General features: G+C 34.3%; 1 protein-coding gene across 4 annotated transcripts in view; it reads left to right on the top strand.

Annotated features, from left to right (window-relative positions):
* The window catches only part of Ppn (proteoglycan-like sulfated glycoprotein papilin), an 87,632-nt gene that overhangs the window by 50,242 nt on the left and 21,095 nt on the right, over positions 1–16,295 (top strand). For all 4 annotated transcript variants that reach the window (XR_016317028.1, XM_089706614.1, XM_089706615.1 and 1 more), the window contains exons 2-23: positions 2,901–2,973; positions 7,422–7,600; positions 7,816–7,959; positions 8,462–8,612; positions 8,978–9,101; positions 9,341–9,421; positions 9,695–9,870; positions 10,190–10,322; positions 10,659–10,881; positions 11,111–11,231; positions 11,340–11,519; positions 11,880–12,056; positions 12,433–12,618; positions 12,939–13,074; positions 13,238–13,365; positions 13,442–13,478; positions 13,569–13,646; positions 13,788–13,955; positions 14,097–14,321; positions 14,515–14,610; positions 14,691–14,744; positions 15,674–16,126. Coding sequence is in view for 3 of the 4 variants with exons in the window: in XM_089706614.1 (XP_089562740.1) it covers positions 2,901–2,973; positions 7,422–7,600; positions 7,816–7,959; positions 8,462–8,612; positions 8,978–9,101; positions 9,341–9,421; positions 9,695–9,870; positions 10,190–10,322; positions 10,659–10,881; positions 11,111–11,231; positions 11,340–11,519; positions 11,880–12,056; positions 12,433–12,618; positions 12,939–13,074; positions 13,238–13,365; positions 13,442–13,478; positions 13,569–13,646; positions 13,788–13,955; positions 14,097–14,321; positions 14,515–14,610; positions 14,691–14,744; positions 15,674–16,126 (3,323 nt within the window). In the remaining variant the exon portion in view is untranslated. The remainder of the gene's footprint in view (positions 1–2,900; positions 2,974–7,421; positions 7,601–7,815; positions 7,960–8,461; positions 8,613–8,977; positions 9,102–9,340; positions 9,422–9,694; positions 9,871–10,189; positions 10,323–10,658; positions 10,882–11,110; positions 11,232–11,339; positions 11,520–11,879; positions 12,057–12,432; positions 12,619–12,938; positions 13,075–13,237; positions 13,366–13,441; positions 13,479–13,568; positions 13,647–13,787; positions 13,956–14,096; positions 14,322–14,514; positions 14,611–14,690; positions 14,745–15,673; positions 16,127–16,295) is intronic.

Raw genomic sequence — 16,295 nt, 5'->3', positions numbered from 1 at the left:
TTTTAAGGCAAAGAACTAAAACGAAAACAAATAAAAAATGCATAGCCTACTACAATATAATTACAGGCTACAGTCCGATAGTTCCCACGTATTTTATCTTCACAAATGGTTTGTAGCCAGATACATTTCAGACAAGTGACGAACGAGATGTTGAAAATAAACACAATTGCGAATTATTTATTTCTTTTACTTTCAGCGCTGTTGTTAATATAAGAAAAGCTCTATAGTAAAGTTTAGACACTTCCATGTATTTCTTGATAATATGAGTTTTATGTTTGTTTTATTAACCAATAAAATGTCTAAATTAGTTCATTCTAGTGAAGAGTTGAAAGCAGCATAAGTCTTCCAGAATGTGAGCAACAATCAATACCTAACAAACATACTAGAAACTTCTCCAAACACACCGTTGTTCTAATCCAAACAAATCGTAGTCATTTGCTGCCACCAAAACAATCGTAAAAGAAAGACTCGGTAGCGAACAAAAAACCATGGAGCGGCTATAACTCAGCCGTTGTATGTTAATTGACAGGCGGATCGGCTTACCTTCCCGCGGAACTCGATATTTGCAATGCCAAGTTCATCTCGCAATGCCGCAAATTAACCGTATCATCACATTTGTATCAAATGTTACATCCTCGCCGTGCTGTGGGCGATTTATGACTAATTGTGTTTATGCAACATAATTTACATTTCCTTTCCTATTTGGATTATATGACATATTATCAAAAGTTTAGACGAAAAAGTGACTCACGTTTGCTAGAAAGGCGAATAATAAATAAATCGTATAATCACATTCGTTACAACATGTAGAATGAAATATCCATTTCTTTTTTAAAATACGTAGCAACTACATCTACCGCGCAATTAAGTTGTTCAAGAAATGTCTTTTTAAACCACGTCCTAACTCCTAATGTAAAAACCAACAACAGGCACTCTTTGTTAATGTCTCTGTTTGAGTGAAAGCTAAGATGTTATTACGAAATAAAGAAACAAAACAATATTTGCTAATTGCAAACGGATGGTTTTACATTGTTTTTTTCTACTCTTCAAATTATGTAGAGTCAGTAGAAATATTACCTAGTTACTAGCGGTCCGCCCCGGCTTCGCCCGTGGTACATATTTCGCAATAAAAGGTAGCCTATGTTCTTTCTGTGGGTTTAAAGATTGTCTGTGCCAAATTTCATCAAAATTGGTTGAGAGGTTTAAGCGGGAAAGCGTAACAGACAGACAGACAGAGTTACTTTCGCATTTATAATATTAGTAGGGATGTAATATTAGCTATGTAAAAATATTTTTCTTTAAAACTATTATGATTTATAAATCCATTGATGAAGGATAAGATATTATAAGGAAGAACACAAAAATAATAATCACGCTCATAGTCGTAATATCTTTATTTCATCTCTTAATTTTACAAACAAAGTTTTAAAATGATGTTAGATCCCCAAGGTACAAAGTAAACTATTAAACTTGCAAATCCTTGAATATTAAAGAGATTACGCAATTAATTCGGACCCAGGTTTAGGACATGATGATCAGACCGGATGTTTATATTTGGCTGTATTTCGTAGGTCTCCTTAAAGATCGTCCTGCTCCTTAATTTACAATTGATGCCCTTGCAATACATCATGTGCAGATTTATTATTCAATGCAGTCTTGGCAGTATCTATAGATTCTTATCAAATAAATCCTAAAGAAACTTTACTAATGTATTTTCAAGATTTAAGTGCCGTTTCCACAAAGTAGCAGTTGAATTCATCTTTTGTTGCTTGTCAAGTTATCGTTAAATTTCCCAAATTCTTAAGGCTTATGCAACATTAATACTGCATTACAAGTTGAATATATAAAGCCAATGTATTCCTTTATTGCTTTTACCACGTCTTTTACAAACTAATTACTATGATATCAAGGTGAATACGTCTTTGTTCAGAGTCATGGCCGCTAATTAACATTTCTTTCATCCTGCTTACTTTCTATACTTTATTATCCCACGGGATTAAATAGCTTTTGTGCTGGTCCAAGTTGAAAAACATTTGAGCTTTCAATTGATTAATTAAACTGGAAATCGGAATCAATTCTAGTAAATAACGTAAGGATTATTTACCGTAGACCTACAAGACCTCCTAGTAAGTATTGTATAGATGATCACTGAACACAAACAGGGAAATGTCATGATATTAACTGATATTCAACCCAAAAAACGATTTTATTAAAAGGATATTTACTTTTTATTCGTTCCACATTCACGGGCGGTCGCTCGTAGCATCAAATAATTTGATAACTTGAGCCACAACCAATAAAGATGATATCAGGTAGAAGCGCGGCAGCAGATCACGCCGCTTATATCTAACAATTTCATCGACAACCTAAGAATGAACCTATCAAATACTTACCTCAATTTTAAATCGTGTAATTGGACACAAAGTGTTTTGAGATGTTCGGAAAGCGATAAAATGCACGTTATCTATCGCTCTGTCGCGTCCACTTGTTAACATTTTTCGAATGTTTATTATTTTATATTTATTACTTAAAGTAGTATGAACCAGGAAGATTACCTTAAATGGAAGTTTCACACCAAAACTTTATGTCGTATAGCGACAATTACGTGTTTTATTTATGCTATTTTACGACTTTCATTAGATTGAGGGCTTATGGTGTGGTCGTTTATTTCATTCTAAGTTTCTTTTTACAGAAGCCTTTTAAAATATTTTTGAACACATTTTGTGGTTTATTATATGTACCTTGATATTCGCTGCTATGGTATCCTAAATCTCTGACCATGTTTAAAGTAACATGTTGAGTCTTAATTCATTACAAAGTAATAACATTGTAATATTGTAGGTATATAGCAATAACATATTGGACTTGATATTAATGGAATGTTGCATTTGTTGTTACAGATCGCTGCTGGTGGCAGCCATCTTTATTATTAATTGTATATCGTGGACGGCTTCAAGGCATCATTTTTCACACGTAAGTAGTTATTAAATTTTAAGTATCATTATAAATTAAAGTTTCAATTTACATTTAATTGATATCATAAGAAAATCAAGGATGAAGGATATAAGTTTTGAAACTTTGAATACCTACTTTACATATCATTGCAACATGGAGGTACATACCTACACACTCAAAATATTTGTATTTCCAAACTAATGTCTATCGCTGGACCTCCCGACGGTTTGACCCTCACCCTGTGAATGCCAAAGAACACATATTAAGCAATAGGCCGTTCGACTATTGACCTCACCACAACGGGCCTTGACTTTGAATCCCGCCGCTCTCATAAATCACCATCTAACCTTATACCGTCCAATTTAATGAGACATCTGTTTTCACAATACACCGATAAATCAATTTTTAGCTAGATGCCGAATTACTTCGTCTATTGGACGCAATTTGCGGACGGTCGCATGAATCGACAATCTATGATTAGAATGGTTTTTTAATACTAGAATAGTTGTTGAAAATAGAACATATCCTTATTTCAATCAAACATACAAGAAGTTAGATCTTTGTATTACAAACAAACTCAAAATTGTATAGTTATGTAGGTAAGTCAATTATTAGAGTATGATTTTCTGTGATATATTTTTTTTATTTGACATGAATTTTACAAAATATTATGATTATCATTTTATACTTAATTGTTATATAGGTATTTTATGCGCTGAAAATGTAAAGGACAAGATTTTAATCTCGTCACAGATTCCCACGAATCTATGAAAAGCCGGAGGCATTAAGTTAGTTATAAATTAAAAGCCGTGGTAATAATAATACCATACAAATTACTTTCAATTTCATTTCTACATCACATAACATTAAAGCACGTGGAATTCACAGCGTGAGACCAACATTTTCATGATATGTAGGGTTGTCACGTAAGGGTTGTAGCTATTATAATTTCTTTAATCTCTTTGTTTTGTGTACTAAAAGAGAGAGTAATGAAATACTTATTATCTCGAAATAAGGATATAAGTAATAAACATGGCCCTCCTAGTTTGCTAATAATATGATACATAGCTGGATTGAAAAAGTATTTATAGTCTAACAAATATTACAAAAAAAAGACGGGTTGCACTCCGGGAGTGCCGGCAGAAGTGAAAACTTGATTATTAACGTTCAGCATGTTTGATATTTTGGAATGGTATCCGTCTTACGCATGGAATATAAGGGCTTAAAAAAAAAACATCCGTCTTACGCTTTTTCGATCAGGCCACGTGTTCTGACGCGAGTTTAAGATTTTATACCCAACGCCGCCCGCTAAAGAAGTTTTCACTTCAAAAAATCCAGATAATATAGCCTATCACTATCAATTTCATTTATACACAATTATAAAAATAATACAAAGCAAAAAAAAATCAAGAACTAAAAAGCTTGCTATGATAAGCTTACAAAATTTAACGTTGACAACCCTACATAATACTAATTGATCTCTCTAAATAGTCATAAATCTAATCATAAGGCGCCTTCAATTGATGGGTACGTTAGCTTATGACCAACTAGATCGGTCATCTACAGCAAGTCTACAGCACTAAAAATTCGGTTAGCTCATTGCTCTATATTAGCGATTTATGAGGACATTGTCTTTTATATTACTCTGTTTAAGACTCGGTCTAATAACTTTTATACATATGTATAAAAACTAAGCGTGCGTATTTGTAATAGGCATGACGACAGTATCCATAAATGTTCGAATTAGTGTTTTTAAGGGAATATGTATAATATATAAATTGAAAATAGTGACTTAGAAATATTAAAAACATTAAGATTAATGAGATTATCAATAAAATAAAACATTGAAATTCTGCAGTCGACCATTTTGACTAAAACACGCGTGACGTCACGTCTACGTAAACAACTCACAACAACTTCGCGGCAGGTGTATTTTGTTGTTATGAATATGCTGAGAATACGCATTTTTATTTATTTTCTATTTTTTCACGTATGCTTTATCGACTCAGAACAGAAATATAATTGCGAATTCACGAATATGTGGTTCGGGTTTCTCTGCGTCAAATTTATACAATCATTTCATATTATTTTCTCACTTTAAACAATTACTAACACTTTTTTGGGTATTATTTTTATGTAGATTCACATTGCAATACTGCACACCACTTATAAACTTTGAAATTAGATTCTATAACACTTTATAATTAAATATTTGTTTAATTTTACTTCGCTATGCATACAGATAATTACGTATTTGCGTAAGAGTGACGTCACGCCTACGCCATGACACCTGTGAGCTGTTTTAGCACAGTTAATAAATATTTTTTGAAAAATGGCTTTTATCTTCGTTAAATTTAAGTATATTAGCGAAATATAGGGTTTTTCTTGTTTGATAAACGTATACACACATTATGGAAGAGGTTTTGAAAATCTTTCGTCATGCCTATTGTATTTGTTCCATGCATTGCAATACAGAATCAAAAGATCAATTTGAGAGCCTTCTTTTGTGTAACAAAACCTTCTTATCAATTAATGCGAGAGACTATTATGGCTGATTTTAAAGCTTAATTACTGATTACTTATACAAATCGAATACGCAAACAGTACACCAGAACTAGGGAAAATATTTTGTTGAATATACAACAGAAAAGAAGACAAAGAATTACTGCTCTACCTTTTAAAAATTAGCAGATTTTCCTCAATTTTACTAAAGAAGGATAGATTATGTAGACAGAACAAACTAAGAGTGTATAGTAGATATACAGTGTACAATCACTTTTCATGACATACGTGCACTTCACTCAATTGTATACCCACTTGAACTAGAAAACATTAAATGGCCGGATGTTTTGATCTTTAACGAGAACTAACTATTGAGTCTTAAGGGTTACACGGCAGGTGTAGGTCTAAACGTGGGCGCAAGTAAATACTTCTTCGTATTGCATTATGCAGTATACACCCAATCCAAACACTAGTGTAGTAACCATTTACTTTTGAGTCTTGAGCCGCGAAAGTGGCGGTAAGCATAGTCTATGATTTTTCAAGGTATGTATTAAATAATTATCGTCACATCTTCACAAAGAACAATCAAGTGATTACTAATAAAATTGTTTCTAAACGATAACGCGTATGTTGATGGCAACTGAAACATTTAAGGCTTTGTCAGACAGGACGCGTACTTAGCGCGCGTCAGAGCGTTAAGTTGACGCCGCGATATGACGCTAAGATGTGTTCTACTACCATCGTAGAATACCGTCAAACAGAGCGCAGGCGCTAGTAGTACGCAACGCTTTGTCGCGGCGTTAGGACGCTTTAACGTCGGGTGTTGTATTTTTTTACAAATTTTATTTTAGCGTCGGAGTTAATAGGCGTAAAATAATAATAAAATACTGCATAATGACCGAAAATTTGATAGAATTGGTTAGAAAATATCCATGCTTATATAATACGAAGGATAGTTCATATAAACTATAAAGATATATCAATGAAGGCAAAATTGTGGGCACAAATCGGAGAATAAATTAATGAAACTGGTAAGTAAAAAATTCTTCCGACTCCGGAGTTAATATCGCTGTACCTTGTTTTGTTCGTAAGTAATAATTATGTAAACAACATGCAGCTTTAATAATATCAATTGCTGTGTCCTAACGCGCGCTTAAGCGTTCTGTTTGACGAAGCCTCGCGCGACGTTAAAACAGGACGCTGTAGCGCTACTACGCAGCGCTAAAATACGCGTCCTATCTGACAAAGCCTTTAATAAAATAAGAGTGCTCTTTCTTTCGTTAAATGGAGGGGATATCTATGGATATGGGATATATGGAGAGGATATTAAACATTATGTTTTATGGTTCTTTTCTCTTAAATATATCGTGTACAGGTACTCAATTAGATAAATTATATTTATTAGTCAACTTTCGCATTCTCGTGGCACAAATGCAACAGCTTATCAACATGGTTTCATATTTCATTTATTTCCAATTGTAAGCTCCTAAAACTGTTTCAGCTTAAATCTTAATGATTTCAACGTAGTCGCTAATCTAAAAGCCTTTACGCTTCTCTATCTACAAAGTCACTACAAGTTGTTTATTGTCATAACAATGTTGTAGAACTTTCCCGCGGTGGAGACGATAAAGCCGCCTGCACATCCACGGGTGGCCGTGTTATATGTTCATACGATAGGTTGTTTTATACGGCTATAAGGAACACATTATTATTATTATTAAATATTGGTTATTAAGGTTGTTTGTAATTATTTCCCTCTTTGAGGTGATAATACCTGATAGTTTAGCTAACATTAAAGACAAAGGAATTTTAATAAGATCCTTGTAATATTATGATCTGAAAAGTAAGGTTTAAGCTAGTTTCTATATTAAGATTTGCTTTGAATGAAATTTCGTACACAGACTGCAGACAATATAAAAGTTCTTCGATCGATATTTTTAAGGTAACTTAATTTTTTTATACAGATTCACGGTCACAGAATAAGACACAGGCGGCAGGGCGCAGGGCTCTTCCTTCCATCTTCATATGTTATACCCGGGGGCGAAGGCGGCGGTGCGTGGGGGGAGTGGGGCGAAGTCTCCCCGTGCTCTAGGACTTGCGGTGGCGGTGTTGCCAGCCAGAAGAGGATATGTTTAGAATTCGGGTAAGCATTAAATGCTTGTTTTAAACAACGTACTAAACGTATTAAAGTAATAAGCATGAAAATTCAAATATAGGTCTCTACGGTATGTATCTAAAATTATGAATACACATTTTTTTTATAAGAGGAAGAGATCTTTTTGTAAAGGTGTAAATAATAATGCAATAGATATTAACATGTGTATTAAAATGTAATATAATTATTTACACAAATTCTAGATCAGATGGACAGCCTCTCTGTGCGGGCGGGGATACCAAATACTTCTCCTGCCAAACTCAAGATTGTCCAGAAACATCCGGGGACTTCCGATCCGAACAGTGCTCTGAATATGACAATGTGAGGTTCCGCGGACAAAATCATAAGTACGTATTCTTAATTATTTTATCCTGGTTAGCTTTTTAAACTCTAACGTCTCTCTCTAACTCTAACGTCTCTAACGTCTCTATGTAATTTTAGACAGCCATAAATTAATTTTTAACATATTTCTGCCCTTTTGGTTTCGGGATTATATTAATTATATGTATATCCTTTTTGGTCTAATCTTATTTATACTATTATAAAGGCGAAAGTTTGTATGGATGTATGGATGTATGGATGTTTGTTACTCTTTCACGTAAATCTACTGAACCGATTACAATGAAATTTAGCACACATATAGAGGGTAACTTGGATTAACACATAGGATAGGTTTTATCCCGAAAATCCCACGGGAACGGGAACTATGCGGGTTTTCCTTTGAAAACGCGGACAAGCCGCGGGCGGAAATCTAGTATCATCAATAAACCAAATGCGTTTGCATAAAACCACATTAACTGACCAAAAATGCACTAGGTTGAAGATTTTATACGAATAACATTATTTCAGATGGGTTCCATACACGAAAGCGGCAAACCCTTGCGAATTGAACTGCATGCCGCGTGGGGAGCGCTTCTACTACCGTCAAAAGGAAAAGGTGGTGGATGGTACCCGCTGCAATGAAGAGTCCTTTGACGTGTGTGTGAATGGTGTTTGCCAGGTATAGTATGATAGCTTTATTTTCTGGTCATATGAAGTTAAATATTATTCTATGAAAATTGAAAATATACTTAACTAGTTAGGAAAAATGTGTATTATCCTCACTTGCAATATTTTTGTATGCATATTATTGATTATTATGTGAGCATAATGTTACTTGAATATTTTATTTATCACGGATTATAATTTATCCATAGTTGATTGGAACCAGACATAAGTTTTTAAGTAAATAATTTTAATTAAATGAAAGAATATGAAAGACTTTTCGTAGTATCTACGATCAAAAACAATATAAAAATAATGGTTGATATCCTGGATTTTTTTTTTAATTATACATATATATTAATCATGACTTATTCCAACTAGCCTGTCGGCTGTGACATGATGCTGGGGTCCAACGCGCGGGAGGACAAGTGCCGGCGGTGCCGCGGGAACGGCACCAACTGCTTCACCAACGCCGGTGTTATCGACACACAAGATCTCACTAAAGGTATGTTTTATGACTAGCTGTTTAATGTGGACTTAATTAGAAATAAAAAGAAGAAGAATAGTGTATTACATTATTTAGTTATGTACATGTTCTTATTGGGTGAAATAGAGAATAACAAATAGAATCAGAGAACACACAATACGATTTTCAAATGTTATACACATTTGGTTATAAAAAGTAAACAGGAAAAATTAGGTAATGAAAGGAAAAGTTGTTGCTAAATTTATTGTATTTTCCAGGTTACAATGACGTATTATTAATACCCCAAGGAGCGACGAACATAATCATAGCAGAAGTAAAGGCATCCAGTAATTATCTCGGTAAGTCACTTAAAAACAATAATTTCAGATTAGTGCTAGATTTATAATATGTAGTAAACATGTATTCATTTTAAACTATAAGTCACTTCAAAGACTCTTAATGCTTTTGTTTTGGTCATTTAAAAGTCTGCAAAGTGAGCTCCTATTTCATTTTAAGTTTTAAGAGCATTTTTTCCGTTAATTTGCCACATTATTTTGCTAAGTTATATCACTGTCCACAGATAAATGATAATATTATACTATACATTCATCTTGCAATTCATTTTTTTCCAGCCCTGCGAGCAAAGGAGGACAACACTTACTACCTGAACGGAGATTATCACATAGATTTCCCCCGCAGTATGGTAATCGCGGGATCCTTGTGGCATTACGAGAGGAGCCAGCAAGGGTTCGCGGCACCAGACAAACTGCGCTCGCTGGGACCTATCACCGAACCACTTTATTTATCTGTAAGTTATGAAAACTACAGGAAAACAGTAGGTCTAGGTCTCTAATTAAAAATACCCCAAAGTTTAAATAGCTCTTGACTTACGCCTAATTTTCCATAAAAGACGCAAATACCTTAGAAACAATTTATACGTACAATGTGTTGATGACCATATTTCTATATTAAGATACAGCAACACGATACAATGATGTTTTTATTATATTTAAAAAATTGACTTATTTTACTGATGTTATCAGCTTATATGAAATTCAGTGACGCAAAAAATAAATTACACAAGTTTAATACCATAGCTTGTTAATAATTTGCACAATTTCTATCAGATTCTTCTCCAAGAAGAAAATGTGGGTATCGAATACGAATACAGCGTGCCATCAGCTCTGGCGCCACCACCGAACCAGCAGTACAACTGGGTGCATGAGGAGTTCTCCCCTTGCAGTGCTACTTGCGGAGGAGGTATGATTATACGTATTTTAGTTATATCATGATGTTAAATAATTGACACAAATGTGTTGTTTAATATATGCATTTAATGATAGCTATACCTAAGTAAAGGTATAATAATTATTGTGTTATATTTCATTGAAGGAATTACCTAAGAATAAAATTCTTAGAAAATAAAAGTATTAACTATTTCAGAGCAAAACGAATATTTAAGAGACCTATGTTTTATAATAAGACATTCTCGTACAAAAATAAACTGTTTCATAATTGACCAAGTAATTCTTTATGATTTCTTAGTCTAAATTAAGTATTATAGGGTACAAAATAATTGATGATCGTCTTCCAAAGGCACCCAAACGCGCGTGGTGTCCTGCCGGTCTCGCGAAGAGCTCGACATAGTAGACGACAGTCTGTGCGACGGGGGCCTCAAACCCGCGACCAACCAGACGTGCAACACGGACGCGTGCCCGCCGCGCTGGGTCGAGGGGCCCTGGAGCCCCTGCTCGAAGCCCTGCGGGGAGGGGGGCTCCCGCTCCCGACAGGTGTACTGCGAAAAGATTATTGTTCAAGGGTAGGTTGCCGTAATTGTATGTAACGTAGTTTCAGTCACTATTGAAGGAAATAAATATGGAATTTTCTTCATTTGTTATAAAGAAAATCCAGAATAACGAATTTTGTTAAGACCTTTCTAATAAATTTATATTGTAATGAAATAAACAGTTTTGTATCTTTATTAAAACGTTGCAATTTTTCTATGCTTTATTTTCTTACATTATATTCATGTAAATAAACTTTTTTAGAATAAAAACGATCACGGCTGACAAAGAGTGCTTCGATCTCTATGGACCCAAACCGGAACTTTACCAGGAATGTAATCAGAACGCCTCTTGCCCGACTTGGTTCACTGGCCCTTGGAGACCTGTAAGTACCCTTTTCCATTTAATTAAATAAATAAAAAAAACGATAACACAGTTTATCATTAAGAATTCAATTACTTACGTTTTTTTACACCGCTCCTTGTTTTTCTAGTGCGACAAATTGTGCGGACCAGGAAAACAGATCCGCGAAGTGGTCTGCTACCAGAAGATAAACGGTCGGGTTGAAGTATATGATGACGATGAGTGCCCTGAAGAACGACCACCCGCGGAACAAGCCTGCATGTTGCATCCGTGTGATGGAGTCGACTGGGTGGTTACTGATTGGGCTGGTGTAAGTTCTATTTCTTTAAAACCTACAAAAATAATTGTTTTAAAACTCTGGATATAAGGAAAAACGTTGATTTCCTATTGTTGAATTTAGTCATGAAAAGTTTCAAGTTTGAATACCTTGACAAAATGCCTACGTGTTAATTATTTTACTCGTTAAAAGTTTTCTATTGTAGTTTTATATTATATTTCTGACATATAGGTAATCTTATAAGTGTCTCTCTAAATAACTGGAATATGTGGTTTTAACTGACTAAAATAGTATAACGCATGGTTTTATATTTAAAAAAATAACATGTGGATGTATTAACGTAAAAATGTGATCGCCCCTAAAACTATTCACATCTTAACGATAACATTTTAGTGCGACACTTGCCTGTCAAAGAAACGCACACGCCTCGCCCAATGTGCCACGAAGGACTACCAAGTGGTGAACTCGAGCTTCTGCAGCTACCACCCGCAGCCCGCGCTCGAGGAGCCGTGCGACCCCGACATGCTGCCCGCCTGCGAGGTGCAGTGGTACGCTACACAGTGGAGCAATGTGAGATATTTTTGATAGTTACCGAGATAGTAAATTAATAGGTTATGTCTTGTAGCTTGCACAGAGAAGTTTACGTATCCTGCTTTGCTGTAGCCATAGTTGTTCACTTTTTATAAATTGCTGGCGTCTAAAAGCTTTTAAAAATGATAGGTTGTGGATAAAAATATGTGAATACAAGCCTTTATAAAGTATATAAATTATTTTAAGTCTATACAAACTAAAAATAATTTATGAATAAGCTGGGTGTAATATGTATTGTTCTTTCCCTGATGTGTAAGAGCAGATTTATTTAAGTAAAATATAACTTTATTACAAACTAATTGATTGTTATCATTCACAAATAATGTTGCTTAGCAGTTACATTACTTTCCCGCAGTGTTCAGTAGAATGCGGCACGGGCAACAAGACGCGTCGCGTGTTCTGCGGGCTGTTCGACGGCGCGAGCGTGCGGCCCGTACCCGACGCGCGCTGCGACGCGCTGGAGCGGTACCGCGACACCGCGCCCTGCGAGGTGCCCGACGCGCTCTGCCCCGCCAAGTGGTTCGCGGGACCTTGGTCTGAGGTAACTCATTATTTTTTAAAAGGGAATTTATATTAAGTTATAAGGTATTTTATCTCATGTGCAATTATATAATGAAAATGTATAATATAACTATGTTAAATAAGTAATAAAAATTAACAATAATTAAGCACGCATATTACTAGTATGCACACGTTATTTATTTCTCATCAATGAAATTATTTGAACCAAAATATGGCTTTCAAAGTACTTTCCATTATAGAATTCGATCCATCTGAAGTGTAGTTTGAAGGAGGTGTTCGTTTCAAAAGTGCTATATTAATAGTTGCAAATGTAAACTTATATAAAAATGTGTTATGTAGTGCACAAAAGAATGTGGCGGTGGAGAACAATACAGGCGTGTCATGTGTCTGAAAGGAGAAGAGAGCTCGAAAGCCTGCGACGAAGACTCGATACTGGAGTCGTCACAGGCTTGCAATGTTGGACCTTGTGATAAAGGTGATTTTTATGTCTAATTTATGCATCTATAAATGTGTAAATACGGATATCTATCATTCACTTGAAATTTTAAAGAATTTGGAGAGTATTTAACTATTAATAATGCTGAATCGTACATGAACAATCATGTTAATAACAATTGAGTGTTGAAAAATTTTCACAGATGAAATGTTACCAGTTGATTCTAAATCTACTCCAATCATGGATGAAGATGACTATGATGAAGAATGTCCTGCAGAGGAAGAAGATTATCCTGAAGCTGGACTTGAAGCTATAGAATCAACAACCCTCGTAAGTAATATATTGTGCTAAATTTCTCCATATGAAAAAAATGCATCTTTTTAATAACATCTATTTTAATTTTCAGTTTGTTGAGTTTATGTTCAGTGACGCTACTACTACTGGTAAGACTTTTTCATTGAAACCTTATCTTTTTAATTGGATCAAATTACGTACTTATAAATTGAACTAAATAACAAATTAATTAATTTTAGAGGGATCGCGATCTAGTAAAGCGGTCAGCTTCTCTGAAATTGAAACCGAGTTCACAACAGAATCTGGATCCGGATCAGGTAATAATAATAAAATAATCATTTTTCACTTTTACCGACCTAATTTTCAAAAGCATTGACAATAATCTTTTTAGCAGAAATTCTAATTATTTAAAACAACATGGTGTTGTAAAAACTTACATATATTTATTCTCTTCTTAGAAACAACATACATCGAGACTGAAACAACTGAAGAAGGCAGCGGTATTACATTTACGGATCTATCAACAGAGAGTACTGACATAACATCTTCCACTGATAGTTCTGCAACAGATGGCTCAACTATAACTGATACAACTCTTGAAGCATCAACGGAATCAACAAGTTCGGGTATGTTCTTTTTATTTGAGTTCAAAGATCTTGTTAATTTTTTTATTTAGATAACTATGCCTTTTATTCATGTTCAATTACTAAATACCTTCAATAATATAAAATATACAGGTTGTATGAAACACAAAATATTGTTATTAGATACAGAAACTACGGTAACCTCAGAATCGGAAGGAACGACCGAAACTGGTAAAACCGAATCTACATTGAGTACAGAGAGTGGTTCTACAATCAGTGAAGGACCCACTACAGAAGGATCTACTGTAAGCGAGGGAACTACTTCAGATGTGACTACTGAAAGTAGTGAAACTGGGTCAACCGAATTTAGTACGACTGAGAGCTCTGGAACTCGAAGTATAGAATCAGGTAGGTACTGAAACTACTTTAGATACAATTATCTTTTGTCGAATATGGAATGCCTGTTCTCATCTTGAAAGTGGGATCGTATAGAACCTCTGTAACTACTCACTTCTATATGAACCTATAAATTAATGAGTTTTTTATGGATTATAAAATTTATTATGATCTTGTAATATTTTATTTTGAATTATTCACATAGGAACTGGAACGACAAAAACAACTAAATCTGTAGGAATTGGAACGACACCGACATCGACATCGACATCAGGCTCCACAGAGTCTAGCATTTCTACCGGTAGGTATTTAGATATTCCTCTAAAATAAAATTATGTTGTTATATTTTATATTTTACGCAGAATTTTTTATTTCCATTAGAAACATCGAGCGGAACCGATGAAACAACAGCAACTTATTCAACTGAAACTGAAGGTAGTTTTGATAATATTTAAGTACTTTATTCATGAATTAATTAAGTAAGAACTTAGAGCATAAAACGTAAATACTAAATAATTTAAAAATATTTTATGGTAATAACATAAATATACTTACGTCGTTTATAAGAATTGTTTTGTATTTTTTTAAATTCAAATTCAACTTATATTTATTTGCAAGAATGTAGTTGCAAATCATAGATGTTTTAATTACAATATTAATGTGGCTAATACATTCTACCCATTGATTGGGTGTGCAAATATTGCAAAAGAAAGTCGATTAGTCTAATTATTTAAATGTACACACAATTCAATTTTCACAATTACACGAACGCACCACGATTTACACGTTTATATCACACACAATTCAGTTTACACTACTTCAAAGTCGTAAATTCTGCAATGTCATAAAATTGTTTTACCATTATCCAGTTCGTCAGTTTATTTTTGAAAAGATTTACTGGTAGTTCCTTGAAATTGTCCGGTATTTTATTATATATTTTAATAACCATAAATATTACACTGTTTTTAGCTTTGTTGATTCTACACGTTGGGAAATGTAATTTGTTTTGGTATCTTGTCAACAGGCGGATGCCTAGACATAAGCGAATTTACTTCTTCTTTCTTCTTAAAGTATTCCGGGTGATATTTTACAAATAAACATACTTCTCTTATGTACATGCAAGTTAAAGTAAGGATCCGTAATTTACTAAACAGAGGTCTACAACTGTCTCTTAGCTTTGGTTCAAACCGCACAGAGCTCTGATACATTTTTTTTGTGAGACAAATATGAAATACCTTCCGCACATTATGATGTGCGGAATCTTATGAGATTGTCCCCAAAGAATGATTCCATAAGAATTTTCCATTTTCCATTTTCATATTACGATATAGATTATAATATTTTTTTCTCTTATTCTATTATAGGTTCAACAGCGGAGACTTCATCAGATAGTTCAACAACCGAAAGTGCTACGGAAAGTTCAACAACAGAAGTTTCAACTTCGGAGAGTTCAACTGCAGAAAGTGGATCAACAGAGAGTTCATCAACTGATGGATCTACTGAACCTTCTACAACAGAAAGTGGTTCCACAGCTGTCTCCACTGAAGAAAGTGGATCTACATATGGTTCAACAACAGAAAATGCGTCTACAGAGGGTTCAACAACAGAAAGTGGCTCTACAGAGGCTTCAACAACGGAAGGGGGTTCAACGATATCAGCTGAAACAACAGAAAGTGGATCAACAGCTACTGATTTGGAAGGAACGACAGAATCTGGCACAACAGAATCTAGTGACGGAAGTACGGCGACAACTGAAATGATGTCAACTGAAAGTACTGTGTCAGGATTCACTGAAACTACGGAGAGTACTTCAGAAGGTAAGCAAATTGTGATCGTTCAGGTTTTGTTCATGAAAATATTTTTGCATGCACATTTTTACGTACAATTTGTGTAAAATTCTATTTTAAGTAAATATTATTAATGTTACATTAATTTAAACGGATTTTTAAACATCGAGATTTTCTAAGAATACTTAAATTAAATTTT

Source organism: Colias philodice, chromosome 18 (assembly GCF_061535455.1).
Source record: "Colias philodice isolate Cphi_HAF_F1 chromosome 18, ilColPhil1 Martin Lab GWU primary, whole genome shotgun sequence".
NCBI lineage: Eukaryota > Metazoa > Arthropoda > Insecta > Lepidoptera > Pieridae > Colias > Colias philodice.
Note: the sequence above shows the minus strand (reverse complement) of the source record. Positions and strands in the feature narration are given on the sequence as shown.